General features: G+C 36.4%; 1 protein-coding gene across 1 annotated transcript in view; it reads right to left on the bottom strand.

The window, feature by feature from the left end:
• The window catches only part of LOC135216422 (potassium voltage-gated channel subfamily KQT member 1-like), a 691,013-nt gene that overhangs the window by 46,139 nt on the left and 620,516 nt on the right, over positions 1–24,358 (bottom strand). Inside the window, exon 15 of the mRNA XM_064251767.1 lies at positions 15,683–15,910. Coding sequence (XP_064107837.1) covers positions 15,683–15,910 — 228 coding nt within the window. The remainder of the gene's footprint in view (positions 1–15,682; positions 15,911–24,358) is intronic.

Genomic DNA, 24,358 nt, shown 5'->3' with positions numbered 1-24,358 from the left:
CCCTACTGATGACGAAAGCATATGCACCTTTTGATATTATATGTGTGTATATATATATATATATATATATATATATATATATATATATATATATATATATATATATATATACATATATATACATATATATAACACACACAAACACACGCACACACACACAGATATATATATATATATACATATATATATATATATATATATATATATATATATATATATATAGATAGAATCATATATATATATATTAGTATATATATATATATATATATATATATGAGGTATCTTATTATATCATATATATTCAGATAATCTATAATATAGATATATAATATATATATATAGTATAATATATATATATAATAGATATATCTATCTATCTATATAATTATATAAATATATAATATATCTATATTATATAATAGATTATATTCTATATTATATATATATATATATATATATCTATATATATATTATATATACGACTAATTATATATAGGAATATTATTTTATTATATTGAATATTTATATATATATCTATAATATACATATAGATATGTCTATATATATATAGATATATCTATATATATGTAGATATATCTATATATATAATATATATATATATATATATATATATATATATATATATATAGATATATCTATATATATATAGATATATCTATATATATATAGATATATATATCTCTCTCTCTCTCTCTCTCTCTCTCTCTCTCTCTCTCTCTCTCTCTCTCTCTCTATATATATATATATATATATAATATATATATATATATATATATATATATATATATATATATATATATATATATATATATAGTTACAGTGTCGTTAAAGAAAGAATTGAGGAAGTTATTTCAAAAGGCATTAACTTATAAAGAACTTAGAGATGGCACGGATAAGAAAAAAGAGGGAAAAAGGACGAAATAATTATTTTAAGAAAAGGATCGTTTTACTCAAGCTGAAAACCTCTTGTCACCCAAAGTACCAAAGGTTAAGTGGCCGGCAAGCAATATTTCCCAGACCACTCTGAGAGGTTGGAACTCCGAAAACCCATCGTCACACCTCATTAACGCCTACACCAGCCTACTTCCCACTGTTAATCGGTGTTCCCTTCATGTGACAGGTCAGAGAGAGCCATCTGGCATACGTTAGAAAGGAATTCTATGCTCCCTTGTTTAAAATAGGGAAAGAGTTAAACTCGAAAGCTCCTCCCATTCCCAAAAGTAGACCTATGGACTTTGCCGAATCAAAGCAGCAGAGGTAGATAGTGGGACACCCCAGGAAATGTGTCTCAGCGAATAACCTACGAGATTGACCCAGGGATACACCCCAAAAAGCCAGGGGCATGAACAAGAGGCGTTTCCTAATTTAGAGTCTACGAATCACTAGAAAGAATTGACAGGAAGGCGGTTTTGTATAAAGTCTGTAGCCACTCAGACACAAGAATTCTTTCAGAAGATGCCACACCCAGTCAAACTCCAAAGATCCAAAGGCGGTGCTAAAAAGATATCATCCTAATAAAAAGGCCAGACAGAGAGAGAGAAAGGGAGAAGAGAAAAAAAAAAGACAGAGTGGAGAAGGGGGAGAACGAGTGCAGAACAGAAGAGTGACGCAGCAGCAGAACCAGAAGAAGAAGAAACAGTAGAGAGGGAAAAGTGCAGAAGTATGGTGTGCAATAGACAGTGATAAGTGACTATCGTACTCAGTAAAATTCCCTCGTGCCTACAAACTCATAATTGCAACAAGGTGCCTTTCAAAGAAATAAGTTTTATTAGTCCAAGAGCCCAGAAACTGAAGGTGGAAAATTTATAAGAACCCCTAGCAAAGAATAAACACATATAAGGACACATCAATTTAATTTCTCCCAAAATTATAACTTTTAGATAATTTCAGAGTGATAACATTCAGCAAAGGTAAGATTAATTAGGTAATTCTATTTCCCCAAATTACAGCCTCCAAACCAGTGCACGTTACCTTAGCCTGTGTGTAGAGTAACTACTACCACACACACACACACACACACACACATATATATATATATATATATATATATATGAACTGATCTGTACAGAAAATTCATGGTGAGACATAACGGAAAATCTACTAAATGTGTTGTGCGTAGCTTTGTGTGATTAGAGAGTAACGATCAGATAGATATCGCTGATTCATCGAATGCCCATATGATCGTTGGTGGCGTGGCATGGGTGATTCAAATGAGTGCCATACATCGAAGACCTTTGGGTTCCTTTCAATTATAAGAGGCCAATCAGCTTAGACCTGTGACCCAAACAAGTTCAGTTTGAAAGGTTAAGAGTCAGTAGGGAATTAGTGGTCGACGGGTCAGGGCGCGTCTCAAAGACAGGGGTCGGCACGTGTCGCCTTAGAGTACCTCCGGCTATATAATAATCACATAATATTAGCAACAGGGCCCTGTGTAACTATTACGGAAAATACATGTGTTAATTTTATCTTACACGTTTCATTGTACTGGTAGAACCCTTGTATGATCGAAAATCAGGTCATATAAATTGGTGTCAGTCGTGGGGTCTTGCCAGTGCATAATAATTAACAGCGTAATTGTGAAGGTGAAATAAACAATGCACACTTGAAGAAAAGTGGAGTGTGACGACCGCCGGAGTGCCAGTACTAGCAGCACCAGTGCTAACAATAATATTGCCGAGAAAAAGGACAGTGTGAATGATCTGGCAGTGGCAACAATTATCCAAAACGCGTTAGAAGAGTTACACAAATTAACAAGAGAAACGCAAACAAAAAAGCCCGTCGACCCACCCACAATTTCAGCCAATGTTGCGTCGTTCACGCAAGTGCGATCAGACGAAAAATAGAAAAAACTGCCAGTGCTAGATGGATCAGTGCTTGAGTTTGATAATTTACGCATTGGTGAAGGCTTCCTTTTGATCGTGACCTTTATAAAGTGTGTTGAAACGCCACAATTGGTTGGACAGATAGAGAAAAGATTGTGCAAGCGAAACAGAAGATCATCAGCAATGCAACACGACAAATCAGGAGTTGGGACGTCAGATATTCGGAAGACTGGGGTACTTTTAAAACAGCCGATTTCAGCCTTCTAATATCGTGTCGGGGAGGACTATGAGTCCCTTACCCCTGACGAAGACCAGACTGTAGAGGGAAAAGAAAACTTCTGTCGACGCATGCTGAAACGAATTTTTCCCACCTCCGTAGTGGGATTTCTTGTTGACGACAAGAGCCCTTACACACCTTGCTGCCAAAGGTACAACTCCTATTCGACCACAGACGACGCCAGCAAACAAGGATGGGGGCACAGGCCACCTCACAACTGGTTGTTGCAACGGTTAACCAATCTGACCCAGCGAATCCTCCGCCAGCTTCACCCACCATCCAGGGGGCTGGGTCACGCACCCAGGGGCCTCAAAGAGACAAGGGGAAAACAGCTGGGAATTACACGGTTGGCCATTGCTGGGGGTGTGGGAGAGAGGGCCACCCTGAGGGCCCTGTGCTCCTCTTTCATAGAGCCACGACGTTGTTTTCGATGCAAAGCAACAGACCACCTCGTGAGCGCTTATTCAAAAAATGACGAAGGCCAGCTGAACAACGTTCCCCCCTCACCAAGGAGAGGAATGAATGGGAAAGCGGCTTGGAGGAGGAGACGGGAGGACCCCCGACTACACCCACGGCCGCTGGGTCCAAACAACGACCATAGTCCCCGGTAGAACAAGGGATTCCTTGTCGGGGAGGAAGGGGAATCAGCCAACCCCTCGAGAAGTAGTGGATAGCCCTCCCCCACCCATCGCTGCCCATGCCCGATCGTTCAGGGTGCCAGGGGAGAAGGTAAGGCAAGAGCCTATCTCCCACCCTCAATCCACGAAGGAAGCCGTGGTGCCGATCGTGCAAATATGGGAGGGGGAGCGACAGTGAAGGGCATTGATCGACACTGGTGCAAGCGTGTCTCTGTTAGAAGAACACCTGGTGACAGGATCGGTGCAGCCGATGAATGGTTCTTTAGTTTTGAGTACTGCAGGTGGTCATCGGATGGTAACCCAGAGGGCTGTGAGGCAACAGGTAACCATTGATGGGCGAGTGGTGACACATACCTTTTATGTAGTGCCAGCATTACAAGTAGAAGGAATTTCAGTTATTTTAGGAATTGATTTTGTGGATAGGAACGAAATAATAGTGGCTGGCACAGCCGGGAAAGGGATCGAGGTATGTTTAAAGGGACAACGAATCCCCACAGAGGGGGAGAGACCGAGGTGCCTACGAGTCTCCCTTAGGTCGAAGGGAGCTGGGGGAAAAGTACCCGCTGCCCCAGAGGCGGGAGATGTGGCACCACCCCGGACCCTCTCATCCCTCGCCGTGACACCCTTACGGAACATACTGGAAGGCACTTTAGTTATGATCAGACCCCATAACAAATGGGACGATTTTATCATTCCGGGTCTGAGTGAGGTAATACAGGGCGAAGTTAATGTGCCATTTATGAATGTCAGTGACCAGCGTATTGTACTAGACAGCGAGTTGATATGCAACCTTGAACCTTATGAAATAGCAGATGCTTCTTACACTCTTGCGACCTTGGGTAGCACATGTCAAGATCGCAGTGAGGACGTCTAAGTAGACTCCTCCGGACAGCTGGTGCATCTACCCTTGTTTACTTATCAGAATATTGTCAAGGAAATTGTAGAAGGTTATCAAGATGTAATCGCGATTGGCGACGAAACCCGAGGCAGAGTAAATAGTTTTCCTTTTGTTATAGAAACCGGGGGTCATCCACCCATAAGATCTAAGCCTTATAAAACACCAGTTGGTTATCAGCGGGGAGTGGAGAACGAGATTAATAAATTAAGGGAACAAGGGACAATTAGAGAAAGTGAATCCCCCTGGGCCTCGCCAATCGTGATGGTTAAAAAGAAGGATGGTTCTCTTAGGCTATGTGTTGATTTTAGAAAGTTGAATAGTATCACGAAAGACAATGCATTCCCATTGCCCTCTATCGAAGAGTTGTTGATTAAGGTCAAGGATAGTAAATTCTTCACCACCTTAGATTTAAAGTCAGGTTTATCATCAAATCCTATAGACGAGAGTAGCAAGGAAAAGACAGCCTTTATAGTTAATGATCAATTGTTTGAATACAATTACCTCCCTTTTGGGGTAAAGAATGCTCCTGCTCATTTTCAAGGGTTATGATGTCCGTATTAGCTCCGCTATTAGGACATAGCGTGTTTGTTTATTTAGATAACATAATCATAATAGGGGCTACAGTAGAAGAACACAAGAAGAACATTATTGAAGTTTTAGAAGGTTTAAAGCGACAGGGCATGAAAATTAATCTAACCAAATGTAAATTCTTTCAGCAAGAAGTTGAATTTTTGGGGCACACCGTAACATCTGAAGGCCTGAAGCCTTGTGCCGATAAAGTAGCCGCAATCAGAGAATTTTCCCGACCGAAGAATGCAAAGGAAGTAGCCAGCTTCCTCGGGCTCACAGGCTACTACCGTAAATTCATAAAAGATTTCAGTAAAATAGCGAGACCTCTAGATTCATTGAGAAAGCAGAAAGATTTTCATTGGGAACGGAAGGAAGAAATGGCTTTTCACGAATTAAAGATTTCACTCACTAGTAATGAACTATTAGCTTATCCAAAGTTCGATCGAGCATTTGTAGTAACCACTGACGCGAGCAGTATACCTATCGGGGAGTGATTTCTCAAGTTGACGATGCAGGGAATGAAAAGCTGATTTGTTTTGCATCACGAGCATTGACAGGAGCAGAGAAGAATTACAGTACCTTCGATAGAGAGGCCTTGGCTATTCTATGGATGCTGGAGAGACATCGCTACTTTTTACTGGGCATAAAGTCAAAATTAACACAGATCATCACACATTGAGAGATTTATTCAAGAAAGGGGATTTGACCACTCGACAGGCTCGTTGGATAGAACGGCTGTTAGAGTTTGTTATTGTGGGAATTTAACATATAGCAGGGAAAACAAATAAAGTAGCAGATGCCCTCTCCAGAAGTGCCATAATGGGAGTTACAACTCGAGTAGCAAAGAGAGAGGAACAACGACGGAAGGAGTTAAATGAGTCAGAGGCAGCCGATGTAGAAAACGGGAATAACTCGGGAACTCCAGAGTTAGGGAGAGAGAGAAGGGAAACGAGTCGTGGGAGCGAGAGGGCTGATCCTCCTAGGGGGTCAGCAAGCGAATGCCCTGGAGTGAATATGAGTGTGTGATTGATTTGCGTGGTTGGAGTGTTGGAGAGGTGATAAGGGGTCAGAAGTCCGAGCCATGGATCGGGCAGGTTAGGGCTTATGTAAGGGGTGCGAGTAACAAGTTTCCCGATTTCCTAAAGGTGCCCAGAAGTATGTTCTTCATTGAAGGAGATATTTTGTTTTGTAAATATGAGAAGAGACCGGGCGATATCCGATCTCGCGTCGTCCTTCCTCCCTCTTTGGTAGAGAAAGCCATCCACATGATACATGTAAGTGCTTATGCAGGACATATAGGTATAGAAAGGTCCCTCAGGAGGGCACGAGAATCCTTTTTTTGGATAGGGATGAGAACAGATATTACAAAATTCATCAGCCAGTGCCACATAAGTAATACCATGAAAAAACACAAACACTTTATTCCAAAGGCTCGCATGTGGCCAGAAAAGCCAATTAAATTTAACAGAGTGCATATCGATGTCGTACGACCCTTTCCTCCTGGAGACGGGAAGTTCAAATATGTGTGTGATAGTGGATGCGTTCACGTGTTATACGCACACCTACGCAATGGTGGATAAGACCGCAACATCGGTTGCCAGAGCTTTGTGTTCATTCATAACGAAATTCAGCTGTCCTCGTACTCTAATCAGTGATAATGGGCGTGAATTTGTTAATGAAGTGATAAAAGAGCTGACAAAATTATTTAATGTGGAACATTTCACGATCGCATCCTACCGGCCTTCAGCCAATGGGTTGGTTGAATCCCATAATAGAGAAGTGACAAATATTTTGAAATATTTAGTGGCAGACAGTCCGAATCAGTGGGCAGAGATGTTGCAAATGGCGGAATTTGCACTTAATACTGCGTATAACAGCTCCATAAGAGATACCCCGTATTTTTTAGTGTATGGACAGGACCCTTCATTGCCATATACTGTGATCATGGACCCTAGAACTTTACCGTTATATAGTGTCGAGCAATACCGGGTGATGTTCCGTAACCTAACCCGAAGAGTATTTCAGATAACGCAGAAACTTCTGTTGAGGGCAAATGAAAAGTATCAGACGCAATATGATCAGCGATTCCGCACACAAACGTCTAAGATACAAATAGGGCCAGGATCTATTTGAAAAGACTGCAACCGAAGAAACATAAACTTGAGCCCGCCTATTTAGGTCCGTACCGCGTGAAAGAAATTAAAACGACACTGGGTGATAAAGCATATTAGGACCGGTGCCCAGGGGGAGTACCACTTATCACACATGCATCCCGTCAGAGAAGATGTCCTGATGTGGCATCTGAACTAACCGGTACCCCATTTCCGGGACTGCCTGGTTACCTGGGAGAGGAGAGTGAAGATGATATACAAGCATGTCTAGGGATCATAAACGGTGCGCCCGACGTGCATACAGACAAAGGTCGCATATATTGGTGTCATGTTCTGAAGTATGAACATTATTCTAAACGTATCTTTGCACCAACCTGCCGCGTTCCTTTTTAATCTTTTATTTTGATTTTGTGATGATACCTTTTCATGCATAAATTGAGACAAATACTTTCGGTTCCCTTATAGTGTTTGGACAAGTTCTTTGGTCTTGATGATTGATAGTAATCTGTTTTTTTTTCTAACTACAGGTTTTTGTACTATCTGTTTATTTTATTATTTCTTGAACTGCAGGTTTTTGTGCTCCAATTTTAAGAAGAATGTAATGTGTTTAATGTGGTGATATAAAATTTATTATTTCATTGATTCTTACATAATTTCTTTTTCATTAAAGAACATTTTTACAATGTGATGCGTGGAATTCAGAACAGACTGTAAATTGCCAATTGTAAGTACGCAGTTTGACCTGGCTTGCTAAGTTTGGTTTTTATTCTGCATGAATTATTAATAACATTTCTAATAACATTTCGGTCAGTAAGGTACTCAAATTAACAGAGCACAAATGATAGAGACTAAATAAAGGAAAAATGCATATAAATAAATAAAGAAAAAAAAGAACTTGTGGGGGGGAGGAGTGGTGAACTGATCTGTATAGAAAATTCATGGTGAGACAACGAAAAATCTACTAAATGTGTTGTGCGTAGCTATGTGTGATCAGAGATTAACGATCAGATAGATATCGTTGATTCATCGACTGCCCATATGATCGTTGGTGGCGTGGCGTGGGTGATTCAAATGAGTGCCATACATCGAAGACCCTTGGTTCCTTTCAATTATAAGAGGCCAATCAGCTTAGACCTGTGACCCAAACAAGTTCAGTTTGAAAAGTTAAGAGTCAGTAGGGAATTAGTGGTCGACGGGCCAGGGCGCGTCTCAAAGACAGTGGTCGGCGCGTGTCGCCTTAGAGTACCTCCGACTATATAATAATCACATAATTAGTAGCGTAATATTAGCAAGAGGGCCCTGTATAATTATTAAGGAAAATACACGTGTTAATTTTATCTTAGGCGTTTCATTGTACTGGTAGAACCCTTGTATGATCGAAAAACAGGTCATAAATATATATATATTATATATATATATATATATATATATATATATATATATATATATATATATATAATATATTTTTATATATATATTATATATATATATATATATATTTATTTATTTTATTTATTATATATATATCTATATCTTATCTATCCCCCTTTATATATAAATATATATATATATATATATATATATAGAATATATAGATATATATTATATATGTATATATAGTTAATTTCTAATATAATATATATATATTATATATATATTATATACTAAATATATATATATATATATATATATATATATATAGATATATTGGATATATTCAATATATATATATATATAAATATATATATATATAATATATATATTGTATATAATATATATATAATGGTATGTATATATATATATATATATATATATATATATAATAATATATATTATAATATATATATATATATATTATTCTATTCTATATATATATCTAATATCATATTATATATATATAATATATATCTATAATAATTTCAATTTCTCTTTTCGATGAATCCCATCCGGGCCAGGAGATTTGAGCTTGTTGAGTTTGTCTCTTTTGCTTTTAATGTCCTCTTCTGTAAATATTATTTTGTCCAACGGTTCTATCCCTTCATATTTAATAGCAGGTTCTGGTATTGAGGAAGTGTCTTCAATTGTGAATACACTAGTAAAAAAAACTTATTCAATAACTCTGCTTTTTCCAAGTCTGAGTTCACCAGGTTACCTCTATTGTCCCTTAAGGGACTTAGTCTGTTTTTTATTGATTTCTTAATATTAACATGCGCAAAGAATTGTTTTGGGTTTTCTTTACAAACATGCAACCTACTGAAAGGTCAGACACTAGATTATCTTCTTTTGATAGGACGATGTCTAGTATGTTGTATCCTCTGGTGGATGAATTAATTTTTTACAAAATCTAAAAGACTCTTTCCTTCTACGTTAGGGATGTGGAGATCAACGTGTCCCAATATACTCTTGCATTAAAATCTCCATTATTATGCAGTTTCTTGTTTATCTTGTCCTAGTAGTGATTACAGCTCCTCATCAGACATTTGTGATTGACAGGGAGGTCTGTTTATATTGATGCCAATCACTTCTTGCATGGTTATATATTATATCCAGCTATCTGGTACTCACCTACAAAGTCTCTTGTTGCCTGTTGTATCCATGCTTCTGTGATACATATTATATCTAATTTCTCACTTGCTACCAATGCTTTGAAGGGATTACTTTGTTCCGAATAGATTGTGCATTAAACTGCGCCACTCTGAGAACTTTTCTATCTTCTCTTATGTCCTCAGTGGCTTTATTAGTTTCCCTTACTGTCACTGTTGCCTGTAGTGCTATTATTAACCAGATTCTGGTGCTTTCTTACTTCTTCCCTTGAATGTTCAGTTTACTGCAGTGTTTCATGAGGTTTTCGTTGAGATGGTTTCCTACTAGTTTTCCTCCTTCGAAATTCAAGTGAGTTCCAACTCTTTTACAGGCAATCCTTGGTTATCGGCAGACTTGGTTATCAGTGATCCAGTTTGATGGTGCTAGATGCCATAAGGTGTCTTATGGCGCGCCATAAGGCCTTATGGTGCCGTAACATACCTAACAGAGGCGCCATAATGGTGCTTATGGCGCCGGTAACCAGTTAACGGCACCATAAGCGCCATTATGGCGCCATATATCGCTGAGTTTTGGTTAATGTCGGTTTATTGCTTATCAGCACCCCCTCAGGAACGGAACCCCCGCCAATAACTGGGGACTGCCTGTATATACTTTCCTATTCCCTATAAATTTGTCCCAAAAGTTTACAAACCTAACACCTTTTTCTTGGCATATTAGCTCCAGTCTGTCGTTGATTCCAAATGCCTTGCTTGGGAATAGTGGCTTACATTGCTTCTGGGCAAAGTCCTATTAGAATGCCATTATCAGTTTTTTCCTTTCCTCACGGATGGTCTCTATAACATTCGTCAGGTTTGGCTACAAGACCTTCTGCCTGGCCAGTTCTTTCATTTTTTTAAACAAGTCATTTCCTCCTCCCTGCACTATGATTACACTTTTTCTATTATTTACCTTGGTTTTTTTTCACTACCTCGGCTACCTTTTTTGCTCCTGCACCTGGGTAAAAATGAACTTTTCTCTTACTTCTATTTTTTGCCACAAAATTTAAACCCTGGCCTTCTGCTAATGAGTCTCCAGTTAAGACAGTTTCCTCTTCTATTTCTGAGAGCACAGCAAATCTATTCATTGTGTTGATTCCTTTGGGAGACAATTGTGTTTTCTGGCTGCTATCACTCTTCTGCCAACAGCTCTCTTGAATTCATTACTTCTATCCTTGGAAGCTTCTTTCTTTGTGACTTGTCTAGTACTTGTTTCTGTTTCATTTCTGTTTCTGGTCTTTAGCAATTGTTTTCTAATCTCCACTATACTCTCTCCATTTTCTACTATGTCGTTTAATTCCTGTTCCTCTCTCTTAAGGTTTGTAACTTCTCTTTGTAGGTCTCCAATTTCCTTTTCCATCCTGTCTTCTCTTCTCTTGCCTTCGAGTTTGTCCTTTGTCAACTCCTTTAGTTCCTTAGCTAATTCTTCTATTTCCCTCCTCAATTTAGCTATCTCCTGTTGTTTTTGACATGAGAGACAGACACTGAGCCTACCTAGCTTTGATGCGCATGCCTCTTTGTAGTCTATGAACCACTTATTTACACTGCATTTCATGCATGTGTGCTTTAATTTTAACTTTTCTTGATTCACCTGTTTGTGTCTTGTTTTAAAGATTTCTATCTGTACTTTTAATTCAGTATTCTTTCTAATGTGACCTGTTAAAAAAGAAAAAAGGGCGGTTGGTTGAGTACTCACAGTCGCTGCATCCGCTTATCCATGGACAGTTTACCATAGTTCATCACTGCCACACTAACATACGGTTTCCCTGTAGTTAGACGATCCCAAACGTATAGTGTGTGTGTGTGTGTGTGTGAGGGAGATGGCAAGGACTAACCACAATATGACATAAACCAAGAACTTACTGTAGTAAATCATATTTGATGTTGAATGTGGATTTATATGTAATCACAAAAATACTAACATGTGGATTTGTACGTAATCACAAAAATACTAACATGTAACAATTATCCATGGACAGTTCTCCATAGTCCATCACCAGGATACCTTTTATCGCTGCTACACTAACACACGGTCTCCCTGTTGTTAGACGATCCCAAATGTATATGTGTGTGTGTGTGTGTGTGTGTGTGTGTGAGAGAGAGAGAGAGAGAGAGAGAGAGAGAGAGAGAGAGAGAGAGAGAGAGAGAGAGAGAGAGAGAGAGAGAGCAGAATTTTTAATAAATTTAAGGGAGATGGCAAGGACTAACCACAATATGACATAAACCAAGAACTTACTGTGGAAAATAATTTTTTATGTTAATATGTATTTGTATGCAATCACAAAAATCTAACATGTTGTGACAAACTTAGCTGTTTGTTGAGAGGTACAGTACAGTCCCCAATTATGCGAGAATTTGGTCGATCCACAGCCTCGCAGAATTGAAAATTCGCAGATTTCGAAACATACCTTATGGGAATAATTCCATTAGGGCCAAGGCAAACGGCAACTTACCCAGTGAAACTTTTTTATATTACCCATTTTCAATACTTTCTATGTGCTATGCTGTAATTTTTTCTAATATGAAATTGTTCTTATGGATAAATAAAACAATTAAAAGGTTTTCATATCTTGAAAAAGTTTAAAACTACTACACGCAGGAGGTGTGAAAAACTCCCACACATAAACAATGCCACCATTGGGTGGAAGTGTACTGTACGATACTGTCATTTCCTTTAAAAAATCTTTTGGATGGAATTTCCTCTACCTATCCTCGTACCAAAATAACCTTCAAACTCCACTATCTCGTCCTCCGTGAAGAGTTCTGCTGAAGGAAGGCTTTGTGAACCATTTTAGGTTTCGAGAACTGGTGGATCATGTGTGTCTTCACTCCCGTTAGGCCTAACAAACTTGGTTGCGAGCGCCTGTCTCAGTTTCTTTGTCCAGAACGTTCACTATGTACTCGTTTTCATATAAATTTATTCTACGATAAAAAAAGAACTGATGAAAATTCAGAATTTGATATGAAATTACAATTTCTTAAAAAGAAATAATAAAAATTCAAAATTCAACATGAAATGAGTTTCTTGTTTAGATCAAAGTTTATATCAAACAATTCTCTCTCTCTCTCTCTCTCTCTCTCTCTCTCTCTCTCTCTCTCACACACATCTACTTCTCTGATAATCACTTTTCCTAGTCATTTTCATCAAAATCTATTTCAACAATAAAAAAAAATAAATGATCAAATACCAAAAGTTAGTGAAAACAAGTTAACCTAGAAAAAAAAAATTCTTACTGCATGTTAAGCAATAACGGATTTCAAGTTGTTGACTGCTGCCAAAATGGAAGTTGCTCCTTCCTTCGTCTTTAACTTAAGGACAAGCTTTTTAGTTTCGAGAAAATAGATCTTCCTCTTCGACTTCTAGGCAGATGCATACATGAGGCGGAAGATCAGAATACACTTCGCAGATCTGAATAATACGTATGACGATGGTGATGACACCGATCATTCATACACACTGCGCTATGACGTCACAAATGCGTGAGGCAGACCTTCAGTCTAATTAGCTAATGGCTGAAGCAGGAAAATCTTTCTCTCGCATTCCCCTTGGAGGAATAATAGTATTTTTTTCCTCCGAGCATTCCCTCCACCCCTTCTCTCAGATACCAGCAAAACCAACCCCCCCCCCCCCCATCTAATACTTGAAAAGACATTAGATTTGATAAATATTATGTGCGTAGGTGTCCCATCGTTCTAAGCTATCCGTGTATTTTAGATATGCTCTATACAATAGTACACTCCTAAAATACATATATGTACAGTAAATACAATATCAAAATCATCATACTACAACGGAAAACATCAATATACATAAAATGTAGACACAGAACGATGCATGCTCAAAGTTACGTAGGCCAAAGAAAACGTGCGTCTAAATGGTAAGGGATACTTAAGAATAACAGTTTTCGGTTGATACATAATTTTGCAACATGACTTTGAAATGATATTAGTGTGTTCTAGGATGATATTTGAGTTATATTTTTCTTTGGTCTGTTAAGTTTGGTGATGACCTGTTAAAATAGGCAGTTACAGGGAATTTAGGGGTGTGTATAGCCTACTTAGTAACAGCAGTAGGAGTACGGTAATGTAAGGTTACTTTGGGTGTTTTGAGATGATGGCTTGGGGTGTAATTTTATTTGAAATATTAAATTCTTTTAGTATGTTAATTTAAGGTATATGTTTGTTTTACCTACCAAATTAAGCTGTGAAATGTTAAATTAGACAGTCATAAGCATTTTAGTTTAAGGGTACAGGGTTTTTGGCAGTTGTAAGCCAGTTATAAGCACTTTTAAGAGGGGATTTTTGCATTTCTGCGGCAGGTTCTGGAATTTATTCCCACGTAAAAGTGGGGAAGCACTGTACATACACTAACTTGAAACAGTTTTACTTTACAGCTCTTCTTTCATAATGTTACGTATTACATTACAGAAACTGTTAATCATCTTTAGCATTACTTTAATATTTCATCAGTCTGTTTATTTGAATCCTTGAACATTACCCTTTTCTGCAACAAGAATGCTACCAAAAATGATCACATCGTGCTTATATTAAGGTTGAATAATTGGGCTGATAACGCAGCACGTACCCTTAAGACTATAATTATAGCTACATCGTTTCTAAATGCCAAATCTCATATCCTGAAGAATACGGGTAGTTTTGAGAGGAGCAAATTTTGAAGGAGAAGCATTGTAATAAAACCAGGGAGAGGGAGAGTGGCAAGAGCTACTACTTGAAAGGTTGTGAAAAATATCTGAAAGGTTGTGAAAAATGAGCAACTTACTCCTAACCTGACTTCCTGTCTTAAAGTTATCAGAATCTTTTTGTCTTTTCCAATTCTTATCTGCTTCTCACATCTGCTTATACTTTAAATAAATATTCCTTATTTCATCTGACCAACTAATACACTGATCTGGTGATCGTTGTTCCTACATTTAACACATTGGTTCTGACTGTTTTAAGCTGAAGGGTAATGCTGGTTATGCACCCTCTTACCTAATATACTGGAAACTACTTGTTTTACTCTTTGGAAGATATCCTGTATAATGACAAATATAAAACACAAGAAAACCCAAACCAAATTCAGATAATGATTTAATTAACAAAACCACATAACACTTTCCACTGCGTCCTCTCAGGCTGACGACAGAGAAAAACTGAATGAAAAATTATAGTTGTTCAAACCACCCGAAAAGGATGGGTGAATCGATGCTTCAAACTAAACGGTCCTATTATTTTTTTTTCACTTTTCACTATCGTCCTCCCGCCTCATGTAGGAATAGAAAGGTAAGATTCATTCTAAAAATTACTGCTTAGTTTTCATCCTATTTACAATGTCAGATGTGTCATAATTTACAACATATTTTGGTATATAATACAACAGTGAAAATTGCTGATGGAAATTTTATTGTAAGAGAAACTACCTCATGATGATCTGGTAAACACGACTCATAGTATACTGCTTATGTCTTATATCTGCAAATTTAAACAATTAAAACATCTATTGATACTCATACATTGAAATCTACCAACCCTGAAAAATGAATTCAGCCACAATACCTTTCAAGTCCAAACATTTCAATGTTACAGCTTTGGATGAATTTCCACTGTAACTTGTGTGTTGTGTTTGAGAATGAGCGCTGGTATTTTTATTTTCTATTAAAAAAAGTAATTTCAACTAGATTAGCCTATTAAACATTAAGCTCATACTCATATTAAAAAAAGTAATTTCAACTAGATTAGCCTATTAAACATGAAGCTCATACTCACGGCAAGGGAAGACGAGGGTGCCGATAGTGGGTTGCTGGAAGTAGGCACAAGGGAGGAGGTGGTGGGACCACTGCTGCAACTATCTGGAGATCCAGGAGGTGGTGCAGAAGGGGGTGGAGCAGGAGGCACAGATGGTGGGGCAGAAGCAGCTGGTAATGCCAAAAGACGTTTTCTGTCTTCCATATATAGATCTATTAACTGATCTAGCTTTGACTCTATATCATCAACCTAAAACAACCAGGAAATGTTTTAGCTTTTCAATTACTGAATAATAATCAAGTATAATGTTGACTACCAAAATATTGAAAGGGGAAGTAAGAGATTACTATATTTAACCAAGTAAAAATGACATTTTTATGATAAAATTTTTATATATACTTACTAAGTGCTCACAGTTTCACTCGCCAGCAGCTTCAAAATTTAGGAAATTAGGATATAGCTAGTGCTGGTGTAGTTACAAGTTCCATCCACTTTAAGGGTAAGAGAGGAACAACTTCAGCAAGGAGTTCAATTGTTCTCACCTTTTCCCTTATGAGGGGAGGAGGGAGGGCTCTGATTCCTACTTACATGGTAACTATATATAAAATGTTATTTATAAAAAAAAAATTTCACTTTTATACGTACATATGTAACTTAAAAAATTGACCCGGAGATGGAACATGGCCAGTTTCTAATCAAAACAATATTAATGATAATGAATTAAGAAAATGAAAAATAATGGCAGATTCAACTTTAAAACAGTGGGGCTTTGTAGCAAGGAATGAACCAGTGACTACAAAGCATACAAGTGCAGTGACCCCACTTATTCGCAGTTCAGGAATCTAAATACAGTTATTAATAGATTTTTCCTCGAAATATTTTTTCAATAAATTGCAAAAAATTCGGTAATTCAGACTTTTTCATTGAAAAAAGTTCACTGATTACTGTATTTTCATGTTATTTTTCTAACTAAATACATTTTTCATCATAAATGTAGTCACACAAAAAAAATTAGACAGTTTTAAGCATTTTAGAGGGGTATCTGGTGTTCCAGCTATCAAAATGCACAGTTAAAAGTAATTTTAGAGGGGCTCCAATAGATCACAGATTTTCGGCTTTGTAGGATCTTCAATTTTGGCTAAAAAAAAACCCAAGATAAAAGAATATATGGCATCTCCTTGTGCGTAACCAACTTTTCTGTCAAGCGCATGTAAGTCACTTACCCCTTTGGCTGTGGCCAATGCCACCAGGAAAAGGGTTTTTCTATTAAGGTCTCTTAAGAAGGTGGAGCGAAGGGGTTTGAACCTGGGTCCCGAGAGCCATTTAAGTACTACATCTAAATTCTAAGAGACTGTCTCTGATCCCATGGACTTAATAGTGTCAAAAGGTTTTATGAGGTCTGATAGGTGTTGGTTAGCTGCAGAGATGGCACCAAGGGGGAGGGTGGTAACCCTCCCCCTTGTTCCTGACTGAGTTGGACCGTCAAAAATGACCAACACTAATATTTTGTTGAATAAATGTCCTCTGGATACAGGTTCCAGGTCTGTGGCTTTTTTCACAAATTTTCGGTAGTCACTCCTGTTTGCACCCCAAATGACGGGCCTACATACATACACACCACACACACACACTATATATATATATATATATATATAATATACATATATCTATATACACATATACACAACACACATATATATATATTTATATATTATATATTATATATATATATACATATAATAATATATATATATAGATATATAATATATATATATATATATTATATATATATATATATATATATATATATATATATGATATATATATATATATATATGATATATATATATATATATTTATTATATATATATATATTATATATATATATATATATATATATATATATATATAGATATCTATATAATATATGACTGGTAAAAATGTTCTGTTACAACAGAATTCCATCCAATAAAAGGAGCCCATAAAAACACCAAAATATAGAGAGAAAAGTACTATATTTCAGAGACTGCTGTCTCTTTCTTCAGGTATATGAATGAGAAAAGTTTACATAAAAGGTGGTAATTATACCAAGAGATCCATCTACAGGTAAGTCAATTTAGGTCGCCCCTGCTGATAATCTTCCTTTAATCTTCTTAAGCGTTGGTTGAATGAAAACCTTGTCGATCACATCTGAATCCCATGCTCCTTTTGAGATGTTCATTACCTGCCTCTCTTTTATTAAGGCTGATTCCATCATTTGACTCTTGTACCTGCAGTTGCTGCTATAAATTATACTTGACAAATTCCAGTTTATTCTATGGTTATGTTCATTTATATGGTTGAAAATAGCTGAGTTCTGTTGTCCATACCTAACTGACCGTTTGTGTTGTATTAATCTCTGGGGAAGTGATTTTCCTGTAAATCCTATGTAAGATTGGTCACAGTCCTGGCATGGGATTTCATAAACCCCTGTTTCCTTGGGGAATGTCTTTTGTTGGACGTTAATCAGGGATTTGGCTAAGGTGTTTGGGTAAGTAAATGCAAAGGGGTTAGATTTTCCAAGGGTCTGAGTCACTGTCTTAATCCTGTCCAGGTGAGGAATTTTTATTTTATTGATGGGTGTCTCGTTGGTCTTGTTTCGAGGGGGTCGGTAGAAAATTACGTTTGCTTTGTGAATTGCTTTCTTAATTATATGTTCAGGATACTTTAAAGACGAAAGTTGCTTACAAATTAGTTCAAATTCTTTTTCCAGGAAATCTGGGGAACAAATTCGTAAGGCTCTTAAGAACAGGTTGCTGGCTACACCTATCTGGATAGCAATGTCGTGATAGCTAAAGTAGTGAATGTATGAAAGTGAGAACGTTGATTTTCTGTATATGGTAAATTTGTATTCTGTCGTGTCTCTGATTATTAAAACATCAAGAAAAGGAATTTTGTTGTCTGTTTTCCATTCAAGTTAGTTGAATTATGTGCATCTAATAACGTATTTTCGTTCGAGGAATCATTCTATAAGCAAAAATTCGGGTGTAGTATGGGTAGTCCTTTAAGTCCCGTTTTAGCCATTCTGTACATGGAATACTTTGAAACTACAGTAATAAATGCAATAAAACCCAAAAACATGCTGTGGATGCGATATGTAGATGATATTCTAACATTTTGGGATAATAGGTGGGGCAATTTTAATTAATTCCTTTCAAAATTATATGCATTAGTGCCCAGAATCAAATTTAAAGTTGAATGGGAAACAGACAACAAAATTCCTTTTCTTGATGTTTTAATAATCAGAGACACGACAGAATACAAATCTACCATATACAGAGGACCAACGTTCTCACTTTCATACATTCACTACTTTAGCTATCACAACATTGCTATCAAGATAGGTGTAGCCAGCAACCTGTTCTTAAGAGCCTTACGAATTTGTTCCCCCAGGTACTATAGGAGAACAGATGGTACAGATAACCACCGCCTCCACTTGCACCACATTTTTTCAGTGAACACTATCCATAATCATTCTCAGTGATTCACCCAATTTAGCCACTGTACTTACTATCTTCTTATCGAACCTAGAAACAAGGGAGACAGGCACAGGAGTACATATGTGAATGAAAAGCAGGAGGACAAGGATTAAGAGAAAAGTCAGGTTAGGTGTTGTTTCTAGGCTATGTGACCGTCTCTTGGCTCTAGAAGCTGCTTTTCCTCTTCCTATCCCTTTCTAACTTGTCTAGGTGAGATCTAAGAACTTTCCACTTTTTCAAAGTCCAATCATTACATTCAGCAAAAATTTTCTCCCTACTACACTCCTGTATCCTACACTTACTGAAAACTGTATGTGAATCATAGCAAGACTTATGTCAGTCTGGTCTTACAACACTCGCTTTTACAGCGAAGGCTAGAGGAACTAGAATCAGACATATGAATGTCCTAATCCTAAATGCTAATAAGCTAATCCAAACTTGAAGGCTACTCAAAATAAAGCAATAATACTTCACCACAGACCAGTTAAGACAACCACAAAGCAAGAAAAAGGCTACTGAAATGGCACCTCTCTAAGACAAACCGCAGCAGAAAAACAGCTGAATAACCGGCTGGTTGTTTCGCCGAGTGCTCCGATAGTGGGCAAAGCCTGTCACCTACACAAAACAGTTGAACAGTTACCGAGAGAATAAATTAGCTGCTGCACGAGTTACAAACCTTAGCTATGTAATTACTTTGTACGTTACTTAATTGAAAATATGGATTAGACACTAATACCTGTCATTTTCCGTTATTTTTACGTCACCCCTTCCTAGCCTCACCCCTTTGGTCCCTGTAATGTCTTACCCCCACAGTACATATTCTTTTCCAGATAGTAAGTCATGCGTAAACCAATTTTGGTTGAAATTGCTTAATGCATTTCATCATGCTGCAACACACACACACACATACACACACTCATTTTTATATATACAGATACAGCTGTAATAGCCCATCTGACTTATGCACATGGGAATTGTAAGTGCAACACCAGTCTCGACTAAATGTTCACATATGTATACACATTTTGTATCCTGTGTATAATGCAACTATGAAATCAGCTATAAATTTCCTTATTAATGCATAATACACAAGTACAGTTGTATATATTAATATGTTTATTGCCCGTCTTGTCTACCCAGAATTTCTTTATTTTATTTAGTCTAAAAGAGCAGCCATGTTTTCTCCTAAATCAGCTGATTTTGGGAGAGAAACACGAGGTAGGACGGGGGGAAAGGAATTTCCGGTTAGGCTGAATCTTAGGGTAAGACAGGCAAGTTACGGGATTAGCTAGGCCTCGATATGGGCTTAAGGATTTAAGGCACTTCTAGAAAGTGTAAAAAACTCCAACCAGCTCTTTTTCTCCAAGACGACTCTTGCTGATTTCATTTTCAAATTTCCCTTGTATCACTTTTGCCTTAGAATCCCTTTGTCCTCATCGGGCTATGTGCTTCCCCTTGTGACTTGTAAAGCTTAAGTCTTCATTGCATACCTCAGTTAAACACTAGAGTTCTTTTCCCCCAGTGTGTTAGATAAAACTGAATAACTGTAACTTGTGCAAGAAGTCTTCCTTTCATTTTGTGTCTAATCTGGGAATTTTTCCAGATTTGCTGAGTCACGTGTCCAAATCTCACTCCCCGCAAGTGCTGCCTTACTGCAAGATAACTTGAGTAAATTTGGAAACCAGCCTTTATGTAAACCTGATTTTAGCCAGCTCTCCCCTTGTGAGAGATAAGAGTGGTCCCCGTGCGGACAAGCTGCATTTACGTTTTTCTATAGGCCATTCAACGGCCTCTTGTAAATAAAAAATGTAAATTAATTAGCTGAGTTTCCTGGCGACCTTATTATAGAGTAATCTAACCCAAAGAAATCCTTTTAAGGTAAGTTATTCTGCATTTTTCCCTAAAATATTTCCCTTTACGTATTTGGGTCACAACGAGGCCGGCTCATACGTAAAAATATACAGTAAATACTTTTTAGTAGTGTGCTTAAAATGAGTTTGCTTTGGATATCATGTTATTCAGAAATCCCAATGTGCACTCAACAGGGTCTCTCTCTCTCTCTCTCTCTCTCTCAATTTTCATGATAGGGCAAATGACAAATCCATGATCATTAAACAAGATTAATGATAAATTTTTAAATAATGCTCTTGGAAAACATGTTGAAAGAGACCAGGCTACAGCACAACATGAATCATGCAACACTGCATAGTTCCGGGTAAGAAAGCACTACAAATAAAAATGGTAAATTTATCAAATTCTATGTATATATATAACAAATGAATTATAAACAATATAGTACAAAATTAGAGAGATGCTATATAGACAATAAGAAAGTTGCTATATAGAAATAAATCAACGGTGATAAAACCATGGTAGGCTCTGGGTAAATACATTCATGCTACACATACCTACTTACCAAAAATTTTGTTTACAAGAGTGTGATAGTTTTTTTACGTATATTTATACAGTATATTGTTACCAATTGGGGAAAATTATGTTTATCATTGCCTTGGTATAATTTTTTACAAGCAAATAGTCTTTTGGTTATGCAGTAACGACAAGGTAGGGTTAGTAAGGGTGCAGACTTGCCATTTTACGAGTGTAGTTTTATACCTTATCCAAATTTTGCCCTTAAAATCTTGACAGGGCCTTGGCACTCTTAATCCTGTTAATCCAGGGATTACTTTTAATATTTAAGCTACAGAACTATACCTGTATTTGACAAGATAAAATACAAATTTACTATTTGACAAAATATAAATTACCTGTCTTTCCACTTTTACTATTCTGGATGCTAGGCAGATCTTCGACTCATAGACATCTTTAGCCTTAGAGCCCTGCTTTCCCAATATCTGGTCCAACCTAAGGGTTTTGAGAAGAAATAGTTACTACATTTCATAAAATATTACAAATATAATTATCATCAGACACAAAATGTAAATGCCTCAGTTATGTTTAGTGAAGATTTCCTCTCTTCTTTAGAGTTGTACTTTAACTGGATTCTTTTACTGAATAGTTAAGAATTAACATACTTGATGAAAATTGTGTGGTAAGCAAATTGAATATGAGTACAAAATTAGCAATTAGCAAGAAGCCTGTGCATATACGTACAACTCATATAATTCTAGAAATACCTTATCTACTTATAGTAGTATAATTGTTTTTCTTGGCCAATTGAAGTGTTCCCCCTGCACTTAAAAACGACAAGACAAATGGAAACTAAAGAGTTAACATAGTTAACATATGTAATATGAATGAAACTACTGGAAAATAATTTTTCACAAATAATAAATGTTAAATCAGAACCGTACCCCATTTCCTTGTCAATATACCATCAGATCCAACTAAACAGGCTACATCAAAGGAATTTATTGTGCAGAAATATTTATGAAAATAACTTAATAACAAACCCCTAAACCTGAAAGGCTTGGAAATATCTGTTTTTAAAGTGATAAAAATTCTAAAACTATCTGATTCCTGAATATATGCTGGATGCATTTCATCAACAATCTCACAACTTTCTAAAAGGAAATGACTGCATTTTCATACAATGATTTGTAGGACTTCTGTTGTGGAAAGCAACCACAGATGAAAGAATCTAAAGTAGACAAGATTAACCTTACCATGTTTATAAAAACCATGTATTTACATAGGGTACATTTTAACGTCACACTGATGAGGAACACCGTTCAAGTGTTCGAAAGTCTTTGTTTTATATTTTTACATAGAAATATATTTTTATATATAATTGTGGATATTTTTTTAAACAATTTGTTTTCACGAAATTGTGAATTTCTTAACAAAAAAAAAAAAATCAAAACAATGATAGCAATTAAGTGAGAACAACGATAATAATAATAATAATAATTTTCTAAGGGGTCCACAATAATAAAAAAATGCTGCGAGTCCGTGTGTAATTTTTAAAAACTCTTTTGTAAAGAGTTTTTTTAAATTATACACGGACTCCCAAAATTTTTTTTATTATTGTGGACCCCTTAGAATATTATAGATACTCTCGCGATAGAAAGTTTTTCCCAAATAATAATAATAATAATAATTAATAATAATAATCATAATAATAATAAATGAATAATAAAATAATAATAATAATAATGGAATAATAATATTGGAACAATAACTCAGCTCTTTACTTTGACTTAAATAAGACAAAATTCTCTACGTTACTTTTCCTACTAGCAATCTAAAAGATTTTCAGTCTTTTGTCCCTACAGATTCTCTGAAGGGAGTCTAATATGGAATTTTCATCTGTATGTCACCCTCACTATCAGGAAATAATACTGTAGCTATACACAAATCAGTGAGTCCAAGTGGTGGTTTAAACTAACCATTTGCTTTTTAATTTTTCAGAGTGATATTTCCCTGATTGGGCATCTGGAGTGCAAATAATTTTTAGAATATGCAGTTTTCCTAAAGACACAAGAAAGATGCTAATTTTCATACTGACTTTATTATATTAATTTATGCAAGATGAAAACTAGGCCAAACCTCTCATTTATGGAGCTGAAATCCTCCATCATGAAAGCCTTTATGATCCTAAGATACAAAACCGAGGCAGTGATGATCACAATCATACTAAAACCTCACCTAATCTTAAGTTGCCATTCACATGACACTGTCATGTCTGACAAGGCAACCATGACCGGTAACTCTTATCCAAACAGCAAAATGGTCATCGAACAAAAGTACCACCAAGCCATGGGCATAGTTCTACATAACACACTGGTAAATGACAAGTATTTCTGAATTAATTAAATCTCTCTGGATTTTTCCCAAGGATTAAGAGCTATGAATAAGTTTTTGTTGTTAATTTATTGCAGACCTTCTCAACTATAATTGATGTCCTTAGACAGATGATTAACATAAAGGTGGCTCATGCACAGGAGCATTTTTAACTGATTTTTCTGAGAAACAGAAAAAAAATAAATCTGAAGATATTATATATAAAAAATAAGCAAGTAAAAAAGCTACTGAGCTACAATACATGGTAGTTAAACACTACCAATTTAGAAAGCAAACTGTGAATAGTTTGCCTCCCTAAAATTACTATTTATATTCTGTTTGCTGGTACATGCACTATATGTATACGTACAATATTTTGAAACCACATATACCACACACAATTGTTAAATTTACTGGAGCAAGAAAAATCCTATCACCA

The sequence above is a fragment of the Macrobrachium nipponense genome, chromosome 6 (genome assembly GCF_015104395.2).
Source record: "Macrobrachium nipponense isolate FS-2020 chromosome 6, ASM1510439v2, whole genome shotgun sequence".
NCBI classification, from domain to species: Eukaryota; Metazoa; Arthropoda; class Malacostraca; order Decapoda; family Palaemonidae; genus Macrobrachium; species Macrobrachium nipponense.
The sequence above is the reverse complement of the archived record's forward strand: the minus strand, read 5'-3'. Positions and strand labels throughout refer to the sequence as shown.